This window comes from Eutrigla gurnardus (assembly GCF_963514095.1).
Source record: "Eutrigla gurnardus genome assembly, chromosome: 15".
Lineage (NCBI taxonomy): Eukaryota > Metazoa > Chordata > Actinopteri > Perciformes > Triglidae > Eutrigla > Eutrigla gurnardus.
In genome coordinates, this window is record NC_139938.1 from 15462727 (window position 1) to 15479603 (window position 16877).

Here is a 16877-nt window from a genome sequence, read left to right on the forward strand (position 1 = left end):
CTGAACAAATGGGCTTTATTTGATATGGTACAAAATTGATTGTATTTTATTGAAACGCCTCTGTAACAGGACAGCATATACTAGCATTGCATGGCACACAGCACAGGCATACATCACTAACGCAAACAAAGTAACCGTTTGCTAAGGTAACAAATGTTGCTGTACAGCCTTGCACCGAAATTGACGGTGAAAACAAACACGTGAAACTGTTATAAATTAAATCTCCGTGGTCAAGCCAGCGACACTAAAATGGAAGTGCCCCCATATACTCAGATTGACGGTAGACGCATGCAGATTGCCCAGATCGGGAGCGAGCGTCGAACTTTACAAAGTTAGCGGAAGGAGCCAAGAGCGATAACTTCCGGTTTCAAAATAAAAGCTAAACAAATCGTATATTATAAGAAGCAAATAACAACTTCCGGTTTCAAAATGAAGCCAAACAAATTGTATAAGAAGCAAATATATTTTTATATATGAATTTGAATTTTTATTCACATTAACTACAAACATATCGTCTGTCTCTTATAAATTCACAGGAAATTGGCACTTAATTGTGAGGAAATTCTTCATTATGTGTGTTGCTGAAAAGATAATTTAACATTTTTTCAGAAAATGACTGATAGATTTGTGTTCAGGACATCTCAGACTACGTATATACTGTAAATCAAGCATTTTTACCGTACCAATTAAGGTATATTACAAAGTAAATGTCCTACATTTTTACAGAATACGTTGATTTATCAATGTTTGAGGTGCTATAAAAATACTTTTCTCAATAATTCCAGAATGACACTGATATATTTGTGTTGAGGACATCTCTGACTAAATACACACTGAAAATCAAGCATTTTTACTGTACCAATTAAGAGAAATTACGAAGTTATTATATATACAGTTAAAATTTACTCTATCAGTCATTTTCTGAAAAAATGTTAAATTATCTTTTCAGCAACACACATAATGAAGAATTTCCTCACAATTAAGTGCCAATTTCCTGTTAATTTATAAGAGACATAGACAATATGTTTGTAGTAGTAAAAATTCAAATTCATATATAAAAATATATTTGCTTCTTATACAATTTGTTTGGCTTCATTTTGAAACCGAAAGTTGTTATTTGCTTCTTATAATATACGATTTGTTTAGCTTTTATTTTGAAACCGGAAGTTGACGCTCTTGGTTCCTTCCGCTAACTTTGTAAAGTTTGACGCTCGCTCCCGATCTGGGCAATCTGCATGCGTCTACCGTCAATCTGAGTATATGGGGGCACTTCCATTTTAGTGTCGGCTGGCTTGACCGCAGTCAAATACTGTATATGTAGCCTAATTTGCCCAGAGGTATGAATGACCTTATATGTTTACTTGTTCATATAATACAATAATGCAAGAGGTAGGGGGACACTGAATGATGCATCAATTATGGCGAGGTATTTTATTATGTTGAGAGTTCCCGGCCAGCAGATGGCGGTAGATACCTTCTGCTACTTGTTTAAAGGTCCCCCCTTTTACTCCAACCTCCAATGCAACGTGTATCGTACAGCTCATGCTATTGCAGCTCCGTTTTTAGCTTCGGCTACGTACTTCAAGATGCGAGTGAACTACCGGAAATATGATACGCATCCTTCGAAATAAAGCAAAGAAAGTCACATTTTGGAACAAATAATGCACATGACATGGTATACGAGGTGCGCGGACAGTATGCCTTTATTGCATACTAAATCCCACACTCAATATGAAATGCTCTTAACGTAATTAATACAAATGTATAATCGATATGATTTTACTTTGCAGACCCCAACCGGAAATTCATCGAATCTTTATCATGTGATTGAAGTTCACTTGACACTGGTTTGCCTTTGGCTAACAACAATGAGGAGTGCGAGCAATTTAGACCGTGCTATCGTACTTTACTACGCTTCTACGAGGTACAGTAGCTCAATATGTGCACATATGTTAGCCATGTGCCAACTTATATTTTGATAGTTGGTGCGAAATATCTTTGCTAGCTAAGCTAGCTGTGTATGTGTATGTGTATGTAGAACAGAGCGACTAACTGACGTTATGGCTAAAGCTAATCAAGTAGTTAGCGTTAGCATAACATTTGCCTTCGTCGAGTACAGTTCCCATTTAAGTACGTTACACGTCATCTTAGCGTTTGATATGAACCATTTGAATTGAAGACGCTTCTCCAAACACGCGTGCATGGTTAGGGATAAAGTTTAACTTCGTGACTTTGTTTAACTGTTAAAGAGGCACGTAGCGGTTAGGCTTATTGTTAGTCTTAACGTGAAGATAAACCGAAGGATCTGCCACTTTTTCTTCTGGTTAACAGTATTGTAATATGACTAGCTATGGAATATGATTCATGCACTACATTACAATTTGTTAACTTGGTGTTATATATGGTAGAACTGTAGAATGGCAGACATTGTATCACGAGTTACACTTAGACTGTAAGTAACGATTATATTCTACAACGTGTTGTATTAAAGCATGATTGAGCTATCTATGCCTGGAGTCTATAGGAATCAGTTAATCTCTTTGGGTTTAGCTGTGGGGGCTTGCTTTGCCTCTTTGAATGTTTATTGTGCAACCACTAGTGAATGAAAAGGCGTGCTGCTACATGGCAACACACAGTTTATCATCAGGAATAAAACTAGATGGCTAATGACACCACGCTGACATTATCTTCCATTATCTCACTTTCTTTAGGTTGTAACTTGGCCACCGTCACAGCTGGATGCAGAGACTGCAGATTTTATTAGCTCAAAAGACTTCCTGTGTGGGCATTCAACGTCTTCGAACACCTGTCATCTCTCAGCGCCTCTGGAAAGTGCAAAGAGCCTTTTCCGTCTCTTCATGCTTTAAACCCCTCTCCCCGACTGCTCACGCGCTAAATTTTCCCCGGAAAATCCATCACTTCTCTTCGGTATCCAGACTCCTTCAGCACGATCCTCCACGGCTTTCCCTACGTCACTCTTTCTCCAACCAGCCAGATATGGCAGAACAGAGGTTCATCGTGGAATACGCCAAACGGGGTACCGCGGGATGTAAGAAATGCAAGGACAAAATCCCAAAGGAGGTGGTGCGCATAGGGAAGGTCGTGCCAAACCCATTCAGCGAGTCCGCAGGGGACATGAAAGAGTGGTATCACGTGAAGTGTATATTTGAAAAGCTGGAAAGGGCGCGAGCCACCACGAAGAAGATTGAGGACATCACAGATCTGGAGGGCTGGGAGGAGCTGCAGGATGTAGACAAGGAGGTTATTAATAAACATGTTTCAGGTACAACAGACACACACAATAATTACTGTAAATACTATACAAAAGAGCTGTCTTTTGTACATGTATCCCTTTTGTTATACTCAAAATGTTTGCCAATGGCAACCTGTCAAACCTTACTGCCGAGACCTGATTGGTAAGGTATGGCATCTCATTGCAACTGGTTCTGTTTTATGTTCTAAAGCCATTTGTCTTGTCTTGTAGACCTGATGGCCAAAGTCAATGCAAGTCCAAAGAAGAAAGTGCAGGCCAAGATGAACACCTCTGCAAATCTAATGGCTCCTCCTGCTGACCCAACTCTCAACGCCCCACGCAAGTTCTCAGGCTTCACTGGTAAGATGTGACATCTCCGCTCAATTGGCGACTCACATTCCCGTACGAAGAAGCAATAAAAAAAACAAAGCTGGTCAATATTACAACAACATCAGTTGAAGAACATGATTTTAAAGGGCTCTTTTCTCATTCTGAGACCACCAAAAGGAAACTCTTTGACCAGAAAGGGTCAGAAACATGTGTTTCACTTCCATCTGATTTTGTGGTTGCGTTGGACTTTCCCTGTGTGTCTTTGAATTTTCATTCTTTGAAATTAATGAAACATATTAAAAGGAAGAGTCTGTCATTCTAATCCAAGACAGTCAAATTTATCACCACACAGGGGACTGGACTCACCAGACTCTCACCAGCGCTCCAAGGTCGATAGATTTATGCAGAAAAAAATCCATTTGCAGCCGCCGTAAGGAACTGGCATTTTAATTCTGAGAAACTGCAGACAGTAAAATCCAGAAAGTACAGCTCAACATGTAAATCCCAGTTGGATCCTGTTGCACACATTCAAATTCCCCATACTAACATCAGTGACAAATCCAGGCCTGATTTTCTGACAGATCTGTAAAGTAGCACCACCAGTTTTCTGTCACCATAAAACAACTTTCACCTTCACAGAAAATAGTCCTTGGCCCCCTTTTTGTGCTTATTGCCTCAGTGAGTGTTCGCTCAAAGTTTGATTAACAACGTCGAGATCAGACTCCAGTTACAGAGTAGGATACGCTTGTCCAGCATGGCCAGTAGCAATAACTAGGTACATGTCTTATTTTTGAAAATGTTTTAGAGAGGTTTTTGCTGATATATGCCCTGAGCGGTGAACAGTAAATTCAGAAACTAACAAATGATTTTTTTAAACTGTTAAAGTCAGAAGCTCGACTTTTTGTTCCATCGTGAATCCACTCTGGATCTAGCAGAAGTACTCGCTTTATTGAACTGGTCTCATCACATGCACTGTTCCACTTCACTGTCTTGCCAGTTGCAAAAGCTGGCAGCTCCAGCAGCCCGGGACCATCCTCTTCCTCTGCCAGTGTCAGCGAAGGCAGCCCCCTGTCTGCCCAGCTTTGTGACCGCCAGCATAAGGACTGCCTCCTAAGAGAGTTTCGCAAGCTCTGTGCCACGGTGGCAGAACACAACAGCTACAATGTCAAGACACAGATTATTGAAAAGTTCCTCAGGAAGGGCTCAGGCGGAGGTTAGTGTGTTAATCTGTTTATTTGTTGCTTAGTTATTTCTCAAGCTCTGCCAATATTTGTATAACTAATATTTTGTTGTGAATCTTCTTTTATCCTAGATAAGTTTCATGGAGATCTTTACCTGACAGTGAAACTGCTCCTGCCAGGTGTTGTGAAAAGTGTCTACAACCTCAACGACAAGCAAATTGTAAAACTCTTCAGCCGCATATTCAGATGCAACCAGGATGACATGGTGCGCGACCTGGAGCAGGTCTGTGATCCGTATGTTCTCACACACACACTCTTTGATAATGTTCAAGCATTTCCCATATAAACGGAATATTCTATCTTTAAATTAAATCAGCTCTTATTCAAAGCAGTTAATATTAATATTCTTATGATTGAAATGCATTTCTCAGAGGTTTTCATTCTGGGCCAATTATAGTTTATTGATATTGTGGCTTGAAAAAAGACCACAGAGGAACTGATTGTCAAAATTATACTTAAACAGTGGCTGTCTTTTTTTTTTTTTTAAGGGGGATGTGTCTGAGACGGTGAGGATGTTCTTTGATGAGAGTAAATCATTTCCCGCCGCTGCCAAGAGCCTTCTGACCATCCAGGAAGTGGACGCCTCACTAACCCGCCTCGCCCAGCTGACCAAAGAGGATGAGCAGCAGACGGAGCTGGAGGAAATTGCCAAGAAGTAATGCAGTTCATCATCTTTTTCATATTAACTTGGCCAGGTAGTAAAACCATACAGTTAAAGGTGTAATAAAAACAACTGAAGGCTCTCCCTCCACCTATCCAACAGCACAAACATTCAGGGGGCATGGTTCAGACTTTAAGTGACCTGGTCTGTGTCACACAGAGCTGCATTTTATTATGTCTCCGTGCTGGCGATGATAAAATACAGACTAATCTAATGTACTGACGAATCAATACTAATACTAGTAACACTCATCACAAGTCATTATGTCTGGACTGGACTTTTGTAGTCGTGCCTCTATATGAAGCCTTTATTTTGGTGCTAGACCTGTCAGTAATGGTTCAAATAGCTTTTTAAAAAACGAACAGTTTACTGCAAAATGTGTAAAAGCCAGTAATTCAGAAGGAGTGATGGTTTGTGTTGCTAATATTTGTTTCCACTGGTTTGGCTTGAACTGCTTTTTTCATTGTTATTTGTTCTTGGCATTTTCCTTCCTTCTTGTTTGCCTGCCTGAGGCATATCACACACACGCACACACACACACACACACACACACACACACACACACACACACACACACACACACACACACACAGTAGACACTTCTACTCTCCACAGTAGCAGATGCCGAGTGGGATTATGTTTATTTGTCATAAATAACATCTTGCAAGCTGTAAACGTACAGAAGCAATATTTTGTGCGGTACTGGAAAAAAAGTTAATACGAGACTGATAGGGCAGGTTATGTAGTTTTATTTTCAAACCTTTCTGGTCATAAAGAGCTAGATTTCTGCTTCATGAATTGAATCACAATTTTCCCCCGGTGATAATCTGCATTCTCTTTTCGTCATAGATGCACCAGTAATGACCTGAAATGCATCATACGGCTCATTAAACATGACCTGAAGATGAACTCTGGAGCGAAACACGTGTAAGTCTCTTTGTCTTCCGCCTAAAAGTAAAAGTAAACACATTGAAGGTTGATTTTTTTTTCATACCAGTTTTGACCTCCTCTTTCATTATTGTCTGTTTTTACAGCTTGGATGCCGTGGATCCAAACGCTTACGATGCCTTCAAGGCCTCACGTAATCTGGGCGACGTGATTGAGCGGGTGTTGAAGAATCAACAGGAGGCGTCTAATGGTTCGGGACCCAGGAAACTCCTCACCATAGAGGCCTCGCTCATGACCCCCGTTCAGCCCATGTTGGTGAGTACCGCTACTAAAATACATAAAAGTATAATCTCATCCCTGGTTGATAATTCAATACGATAATTCATCTTCCATCTTTCAACTGTCATGTTGATGGAATCATATAGTGATTCAGAATTCCATTGTCTAAATGGGTAATTACCAACAATAACTCAAATCAGTCAGAAAATGAGACTTGATACGAATTCTTCTTAAATCAATCTATTGTCTCAATCAATTGACTTGATTGTGATTTCATTCAAAATGTCATTCTGGTTTTGCACTTAAAATTAAATTAAATGTTAATTAAATGAGAAAAGTGATTTTTCATTCTCTTAAGTATTTTATTCACTACAAAAATAGTCATTGGTCATATCCCCCAGACCTGTTTTCAGCAGTTCTCCCTGATTTAACTGTTTATTCTTCATGTGATTCGGTGCGAGGCCTATTTGTCTGAACTGCAGTGCTTTTCAGGTAGTCGCATCATCAAACAGTGTGGGGGAATCTGACTTGAATAGGAACAGGGAAAAACTTGAGGAAAAACAACAAGCTAAAACATGTTTCGACTCCTCATTTAATTGCTAATTCATTATATATTATGTATATCCAGCAGGGCTAACACTATAATAATCACAATATTTTTTTGCTTCAGGGAAAGGCATGCAAGTTATATAAACTCTAAATCAGAACTAGATTTCCAATAAAAGACAGTTATTGTTGCTTAAATACTTTTGTTTTTAATTTCATGGGATGTGTTTGGACTTCTTTTAAAAATAGCTCAAAGGCTTCAAGTAGCTTTCAACACTGTAACACATTTCTTTTCGTTTTTTTTGTATTTGTGATCCACTTTCTTCAGTTACGATTAAGGCGGCCATACATCTAGTCAAAACAAAGCAAACCTTCCTTGCATGTACGTCCAATAAGAGAGGGACTATCTGATCACGTAGATGTGATTGGCCGACCAGAAGAATAAATCAGGTCCCTTAGATTTCTAGATTAGAAGAAAACGCCACAAGATGAAGAGTATAGGATGTTTCCAGCCGATGGCTCGTTGCTAGGCAACCAAACAGGCAGCAGCTGGAACTGCCAGATAACTCTCTCCTCTGAACACACGACTATCCCGAATCCCTCGTTATAAATGCAACTATTAATTCAGCATGATTTAAAATGTGCTTTCCAAAAAATCTGCAGACCATTAAATTGCATATTACACTGCAGACTTTTAATTATACAATATAAAAGTAAATTGAAATTCATTGCAGCTATATCCCATTTTAGTTTACAAATGAATAACATAGTCCAGTTCCAAACTTCCCACAGGCTTACAACTTCAGTTTTTTAGTCTTTTGAACGTTTAACGTAGTTTGCAGAAGGTTAAAAGCTTATTCCTTTTTCTGTTACATCCAGTAGACACATTAGGAAAGGAGAAACATTACATTTAATCAAGAAGTGTATGGACATGTGTAATTTAGGCTGGCGAACTCTGAAATACGGTTAGTGCTCTTAGAGCAGCAGGTGGATGTACAGTCACATTGCCAGCATTGGTCATATCGATTAGTGTAACGGTACAATATTACCAGAACACGCTGCGAGAACACGGAGACAGATAAATAAGGTTTTATGAGATTATTGAGACACGCAGCAGATAACTGAGTTTGTGAGGCAGTTTTGCCGAGTACATTGCAGCCTTTTTGTTATTGCTCTCTGCTTTTATTTAACACCGGCACCTTGCAACGTGTAGGTCTTATTTTTTTGTAGCTATGACTTCAATTTATTTTGGTAACACTGTTGTCAACAAAGTAATTGCTTGGACCTGAGAAAAAAATTCAGTCAGGTCAAGAAACTCAAGCAGTCAGATGATTAGACAGGTTTGTAATCAAGCCAGTAGATTGGCCAGATTACAATAGCCAAACCAAATTTCTCAAATAGTGAGGCGAAGTGCCACCCCCTCTGTTGGACCACCATAGGTCTTTATTTCGGACAAAACAGATCCGATTGTTAATGGTGAGAGACGAATCGTTGTGTCATGAATTATACATGTCATTTTAACAGATATGGTTTAGTTGTCAAGAAAGTCGCATTTCGACTGTGACAATACGAAAATTACACGACACACCCAAACGTAGCTTAGTGTTATCTAAAGGATTTTCAATGTCACGGCTAAATATTTAGATTACTTAGACAATAGGGATGAGGTATTTGAATATGATGGAGCCAATTCATTTGAGCCACAGTATCTGGATATATTCACAGATTGCACCATAGACTTCTCCTTGAGTGCGGCACAATAACAAACATATCAAGTAAAAGTGTTTTCTTTTCTCTATATGGTCCTTTCCATAATGTTGTCACTCATAACAACAATCTGAGCTTGTCAGTAGGAAAAAACACGACACTTTTCGTGGATCGTAACTTGCCTACACGACCCGTTTTGTAGCGGCCGGCGACAGCGTTCTCCCTCAATACTAGACCAGTTTCAAATATCGTCTTCCCCATTAGTCACTTCGCCTTAAAAGGGTAACGTTGGTAATGTTGGAGCCTGGACCTGATTTCCCCATGTGTTCGTGTCTATGTGAATGTTGAATTTCTATTTGCAGCAAAGAAAAAAGAAAAGGCTCACTTTTGCCATGAGGGAAACTTTTAATGAAAAGCAATTATATATATAAGAATGGTGTTCCTTGCTGAGAGCTTATTTTTTATGTATTTTCTTTATGATTTCAGGCGGAGGCATGTAAATCCATCGAGTACGCCATGAAGAAATGCCCCAACGGGATGTACTCTGAGATCAAGTATGATGGAGAACGTGTGCAAGTCCACAAGAATGGAGACAACTTCAGCTACTTCAGCCGCAGCCTCAAGCCAGTGCTACCACACAAAGTCAGTCTCTAATACACACAAATGCACACACACACACGCACACACTAGGCCTGTGAGGCTGTATACCAATTAGTATGACAATGCATGTCAGAATGAAATCTCCTCAGGTTTGCCCCCCCTGCAGGATTAGCAATGTTAAGGTATTTTCCCAGCGTGCAATTCAGACATTTCTCACAGTGATTTTTCCAGCATTTGCTGTCTCAGTGTGAGCCTTACAACATGTTCAGTAGCCCTTCCAAACCACTAGAGGTTGTTGCTGTGTACATAGTATAGATCTCACGGCAACCTTGAACACCAGTAAACTTCAGGAAAGAACACCAGGCACTAAGACAGAAGGTAAAATAGGCCTTACAAGTAATGTAATGTAACTACCTATCTAAATCCTCATGAAGGCTTTTTTTCTTACTTTTACCCACAATTCTGCAGGCTTTTTAATGCAACACACATTAGTATTGATGACAATATCTGGAGGAACACCCCTTGGTTACTCGTTACTGATTCCTAAATAGCTCCTCACAAGCTACTGTCTTTCCCTCCAGGGGCTTGTTTCTTTTTAAGTGTGGCCCAGTCTTTGCTTTTTATCCCATTGCCCTTGCCCATGCTACCCATCAGCCAAATGGGTCATTATGGACCCTCAGCCACTGTAATTAGGCACTTTATGTTAATGTCGGGTTGCTGCTGCTTTTCACTATCACCGCTTTCTTGCATTGCCACTGCTTTAATTCCACACACCCAGCTAAAACTAGGCAGCAACCTCTGGTTCCGAGAAGTGAAGCCAATCCTGAAGTGCACTAAACTTTCATTCTCTCTGGTGGCCATCAGGGGGCGACTCCTCTGGTTGCAAAAAGAACCCCAAACACTTTAAATTAGTTTATGCTCTCAATCTCTAGTTTCAAAAATTAAATGAAAATTCAAATATTGAAATGTGAATTCTTCATTCATTCTTCATTCATCCAAACGTATTGAAATGTTCTTCATCAGGTCAATGCCCTTTTATTATTTAGTTTTGTAGTTTCAAGCTGATTTAAAAACCTGGGATGGGGATTTGCTGCAAACCTTGTTTCAAATGCGTCTCATTTCTACTCTATCTAAGCCCTGTGTGTGTGTGTGTGTGTGTGTGTGTGTGTGTGTGTGTGTGTGTGTGTGTGTGTGTGTGTGTGTGTGTGTGTGTGTGTGTGTGTGTGTGTGTGTGTGTGTGTGTGTGTGTGTGTGTGTGTGTGTGTGTGTGTCCTTGTGTGTGTGTGTGTGTGTGTGTGTGTGTGTGTCCTTGTGTGTGTGTGTGTGTGTCAGGTGGCTCATTTCAAGGAATACATCCCCCAGGCATTCCCTGGAGGACACAGTATGATATTGGATGCTGAAGTTCTTCTGATTGACACAAACACCAGTAAACCGTTGCCCTTTGGGACTTTGGGTGTGCACAAGGTGAGAACACCACAGCCACAATTTGCACCTTTTTTTATTTATTTATTTTTTCACATGAATTGAACCAGTCATTGTTCTTTCCCCCTCGCTTCAGAAAGCAGCCTTCCAAGATGCCAAAGTGTGCCTTTTTGTTTTTGACTGTATCTACTTCAACGGCGTGAGTCTCATGGAGAGGTAATGTGTTTTTCACTCCAGTCATCGTCATGACAACGATGATAATAATTCAGTTTATTTATAGTTTTCATTTAGAAAACCATTTTGAAATGAAATAAATGAGTTGAATCAGGAAAGGCTCTCTGATAAAAGTTTATTTAAAGCATTAACAACTGTAACGTTGCTGTGTGAGCGCAGTGCAGCCGCTAGCCGCAAACACAAGGCCAGACCGGCTACGTAAACAAAGCACGGAGAAGCTTTGTTGACAACACACACAGAGGGAGTGTGTCAGGTAGACCTAGTTCCTCTATACGTCACACATAGTCATTTGCCGCTATATAGATGCTCTGTATTTGGAGTTTAGCACCTTTTTAAAGGGGATCGGTGACTCAGCCGTCCCGATTCCTCGTGCAGATCGTTCCAGAGACTCTGACCGAAAACCACTGTCCCCTTTGGGCTTCAGACAGATCGCTGGAACAGATGGTGCTAAAAAGTCAGTGAGAAGGTGAAGGAGAGCCTTAAAAGTAATCTATACTAAAACCAGTGGGAGCCAGTGGAAAGATCATGTCTCTTTGTTGTGGTTAAAAGCCTGGCAGCGGAGTTCTGTACAGTCTGGAGTCCATCAGTACATTTTTGTGGAAATCCAGGTGTGTCTTTAAAAGTTAAGAATGATCGTATTATTAGTTGTCTTATAAACACTTTATTTTATTTTAAGGTTTAAGACATCTTGAGATAATGTCTTAGATGATAAAAACTTAAATGACTGTCCCATTTGCCACTTTGCATGTTCACCACTCAGCGTTGTGTTTTTGTGTGTTTGGATTATGGTTGAAAACCACGGGGTTAGAAAATCATTCCTATTTATCCCATTTTAATTTCAAATTAAATGTGTTGGAAGTTGGTTTGCCTCATAGCTTTTGTAGTTTAACTTCAGATTTGTTTCACTTTTGATGTCCTAGTGTGTCTAGTAGGAGTAACATTTTTAAAGGATTAATTTAAGAAATTGAGGACAAATCTTTGGTATAATTGTGTAACATTGGTCTGTCTAACTTAACAATTTCACATGCAGTTATTTTCATGCAAACACAGAAACTGAAGAATAAACTGTTATTTTTTTGTTTTTATTTTTTGATATACATTATATTTTTATTATTATTTAGTTGTGTCCCAGGTGTAGTTTACATTAATACCTGTGGACGTTGTTAACAATACAAGCTATCTCACATTTATCCACCGTCCTCGTGTTGTCCAGGCCTCTGTATGAACGCAGGAAGTTCCTGCATGACAACATGGTGGAGGTGACCAACAGGATCCTGTTTTCAGAGATGAAGCATGTCACTGTAAGTACAACTCATAGTTAGACTTTCTGCTATGTGAATAAAACATATATCTGTAACAGCTCACAGCTCATATGATATCATATATATATATATATATATATATATATATATATTATGTTATTTTTTTGTCAGAGGGCAGGCGATCTGGCTGATATGATAACTCGTGTCATCAGAGAAGGACTTGAAGGCCTGGTGCTAAAAGACTTGAAGGTGAGTTGCTTTTTTTTTTTTAAATGGAAAGAACTGTCTGTGAATGTATTGAATGAGGACTTTAATTAGATGTACACTCATATTGTTAGCTTTCTTCCTTTTTTTTTAATGACTGTTTTTAGGTTCATTCTGTTTTTTTTTAATGTGAAGCACTTGGTGCACGTCATTTTCTTGTTGTAAAGCACCTTGGGCTGCATTTCATGTATGAAAGGTGCTATACAAATAACGTTTATTATTATTATTATATAAACTACAGGTGTGAAAGGTTCTGATGATCAAGCTGTGTGTGTCTCAGGGCTCTTATGAACCAGGGAAGCGCCACTGGCTGAAGGTGAAGAAGGACTATCTGAACGAAGGCGCGATGGCAGACACAGCTGACCTGGTGGTGCTTGGCGCCTTCTACGGAAAAGGGTCAAACGGTCCGTGAAGTCCCAACCATACATGCCATCATGTGATCAACTTCTTTAGAGGCTTTGTCACGACTCGATTTTCCTCCAGTTTTGGTGCCGTCTTTTAATGCTCGGTCGGGCGTGTGCGCGTCAATGTCAGGACAAATGGGAGAAATTCCAATATGTTTGTTTCTTTTCGGCTGGAAGCACGGTGTCATCGGTCTCCGTGTCAGAAGGGCTTTTAATAGCTTCATTTCGAAGCTTCTTAACTTTGACATTCAAGTCCTATATCAACATTCTTGCACACCAAAGTGACAAAAACGTTGTTGTGTCTGTTACAAACAGATCGTGGTGGTAGTAGTAGCAAATAGACTTCCTAAGGCCGCTCCTCTGACCAGAAAATACATCTGACTCCCTCCAAGGTGGACACTCATAGGCAGACATGGCCGAGATGTAAGCTGGCACATCCGATGCAAAAAGTTGCATTTAAAAGACAAGTGTTCGAAGACTTTTTTTTCTATAACTCTGACACACAAGTGTCTATGAACACTTTTTTAAACTATACAATAGGATGTGGTTACAATGTAAAGATTCTGTATGAAGTTTACAGGATTGTTGTCTGCATGATTGTTAAACTAACAACAATACAACTCTGCAACGTTATGAATACAAAAGCCGAGAATACAGAATCTAATACCTTCCATTTAATGTGGAAAAGTAATCAGATAAAACACGGTGTATATAGGACGCTGATGATTAAGCAGACAAGATATGAGGGCCATTGAGGATGCTTGTTAATGAGTATGTAACATAATGTACAAATCTCAAAAGCATAGGTAATAAAGACAGCTCACAGTGTGAAGACCAGGTAATACAGCAGAATCAACAAATCAGATGTCTTGTCAACATACTGTGGAACAAAGAGGGAAGTAGAACAGCTGGAAAAACAACTGGAAATAAGGGGCTAGTTAAGTGGGAGTATATCATATATATATATATATATATATATATATATATATATATATATATATATATATATATATATATATATATATATATATATATATATATATATTCATATCACTGGCAGCACACCTAAAGCCGTGTGTTCTTCTACCCACCAGGGGGCATCATGTCCAGTTTTCTCATGGGCTGTTACGACCCCCACTCCAAGAAGTGGTGCACAGTCACCAAGTGCTCCGGGGGCTACGATGACGCCACCTTGGCCCGGCTCCAGAAAGAGCTGGACGTGATCAAGATCAGCAAGGTCAGAGAGGATCCACTTAGAGCTTGTCTGGAGTATGGAGCTGATGTAATAAAACCCAAACATAAACATTTGTGTTTGTTTCTTTGTGTAGGACCCAAGCAAAATCCCAGGCTGGCTGAAAATCATCAAGAACTATTATCCAGATTTCGTTATTCGTAATCCTCAGGTGAGATTTCCCGTATTTCCCAGTTGGTGCTCAGCTAGTTGTGTATTTGGTGCCTTCAGACCTTTTAAGTGAAGCATCTCATGTCGTCTTCTGCAGGGATTGCTCCAAATAAATTAGTCTAAAGCATATTGAGATGACGGTCACCCATGCTGCAGGTGTAAAACCTTTTTAGCTGTAGAGATTGAGAACATTTGATTGAAATGACCCTTGCTGACTTTCAAGTCTGAAAATAGAACTCAAATAGCAATAGTTCTCACTCCCTCCATCCATTTGAGCAGTAGAATTGTGTTTTTTTTTCCATTTGAGGGAAAAGCACTCGTATATTTGCCTCCGTTATTTACGTCTCGCCTGCTGCGGCTGTTGTTTCCTCTGCTGCAGCAAGCTCCTGTCTGGGAGATCACAGGCGCAGAGTTTTCCAAATCAGAAATGCACACCGCTGATGGCATCTCCATCCGCTTCCCCCGCATGACACGCATCCGTGATGACAAGGACTGGAAGACTGCTACAAACCTGGACCAGCTTAAAGTAGGACGTCCCTGTTGTAATTCAGATGCACGTGCCATAGTTTTGTATGCATTGCTGTTAATAGTGCGTGTTTTTGATCAGATATTACACATTCAAGGACATGATTTGTAGAGTCTTTTCTTAGATCCAGTTAATTGTCAATGGAAACTACAAGAGACAGTGATAAACAATTAACCATGATTCCTTCAAACGAGTTGAAATCAGTAAAACACGTCTGCACTAAATAACTTGAATGTGACACAAGTCTTCAACTCTCGGCTGAAACTCACATGGTGGTTTCATCACTCTGCTTAGGAGCTCTTCCGCATTTCAAAGGAGAACTGTGACTTCAAAGTGACAGCTGGCCCTTCCACGTCCACCGATGAGAAGGGCTCCTCGGGAGGGGACAGTGGAGGAAGCTCCCCGTCGCCCTCGTCCCATGGAAGTGCTCCACCCAAGAAGACCAGTAAGTTCACAAAGCAATGATATAAAGGGGAGGGAAGAACTGCTTAGCACCATTTTATGATTTTTATAACCTTTTAATATACCTTTTTATTGTACAATAGATACATTCATTGATCAATAGTTTGTCATAAAGTATTCTTAGTATATGTGACAAGATATATCTCGATACTATCTTGTACTGATGGTTTCCTCCACCCACAAAGTATAATATTTCAATAATTTTTCAAAGAGTCATGTTATTTGCCCCTAAACAGATAGTTTACAGACATTAAGTACAGACATTCACTGGCAGTTTAAATTTCAACGAGAAGGCAAAAATAAACAGTTTGTGGACTCTGTTGTGATCAGGTTCTTCAGTGCTGCAGCTGCTGGTTTATTTGTTATATCATCAACATGCCCTCAATTCACAGACATCAGCAGCAAACCCAAACCCAAACCAAAGGCGGTAAAATCCGAGCCCCGCAGTCCTGGCTCACAAGCATCCAGTGCGAAGAAGGTATTTGTTGCACATCACACACTACGTTAACCTGACGGATGTATACAGTAATGCCTTTCTCCCATCAGGTGAAGACTGAGAGTGTTCACAGCAACGGGCAAAGCAAAACGAAGCCAACCTCTCAACTACTGGAGCCGAGGAATGACAAGGTTGGTCAACGAGAGTTCTCCCTTCATTTAACTGTGCTACAAAGAGAAGCGTCATTTCAGCCCCCACATATTTGAACTCTATCTGCAGAGTTGTGAGAATATAAAAGTTGTACTACAAGTTGCTGGATTTTCAGTTTGGTACTATAACAAATTGGCTGCTTGAACACCACTCTGCTTTCCCGTAGACGCTGCTGGACATCTTCAGTGGAGTGAAGCTTTTCCTGCCCGCCTCAGTGCAGGATTTCAACAAGCTGAGGCGGTACTTTATGGCATATGATGGAGATGTCGTACTGGACTATGAAGTTGCCTCGGCGACACACACCATGGCTGAGCCTGAAGAGGACAGCCATGCCCAGAGAGTGTCTCCTAGCTGGATCTGGGAATGTATCCGCAAGAGACGCATCGTACCTCCCTGTTAAGTACACACTAAATAGATGAAATGGACTGGTTACATTTTGTTCCTTCCAAGACCTTTTGTGGTTTGTATACTTGTACAAACTCAAACCAGGACAGTGCACATACAGTGTGAATTAGGTTTTTACCTTTTTGCGTATTTGTGAAGAAAATGAACTGTAGATGTAGACATTTTGTACGAACATTGGAACAAAAGTAGTTACAGCAACTACTTGATTACTGTTAATCATGAGGAAGATAATAAAATATCTTTGTAACATCATTCCAGTGTTAGTTCTTTGCTACAAATTGTGCTTCAGTCATGATTCCAAAGATAAACACACACAATCCCACTACGTGCCTTCACAATGGTTAA

General features: G+C 40.0%; 1 protein-coding gene across 1 annotated transcript; it reads left to right on the forward strand.

Moving 5' to 3' along the window:
- The first annotated feature begins 1837 nt into the window (after positions 1–1837).
- Positions 1838–16784, forward strand: lig3 (ligase III, DNA, ATP-dependent). The gene is made up of 21 exons (XM_084029022.1): positions 1838–1924; positions 2712–3283; positions 3485–3613; positions 4581–4796; positions 4896–5047; positions 5313–5479; positions 6335–6412; positions 6520–6688; positions 9392–9547; positions 10838–10969; positions 11064–11143; positions 12375–12462; positions 12595–12672; positions 12968–13091; positions 14186–14328; positions 14420–14494; positions 14873–15019; positions 15314–15464; positions 15874–15959; positions 16028–16108; positions 16294–16784. Exons 2-21 carry the CDS (start codon positions 2740–2742, stop codon positions 16525–16527), a joined length of 3030 nt encoding a protein of 1009 aa, XP_083885148.1. The 5' UTR covers positions 1838–1924; positions 2712–2739; the 3' UTR covers positions 16528–16784.
- The last annotated feature ends 93 nt before the right edge of the window (positions 16785–16877 follow it).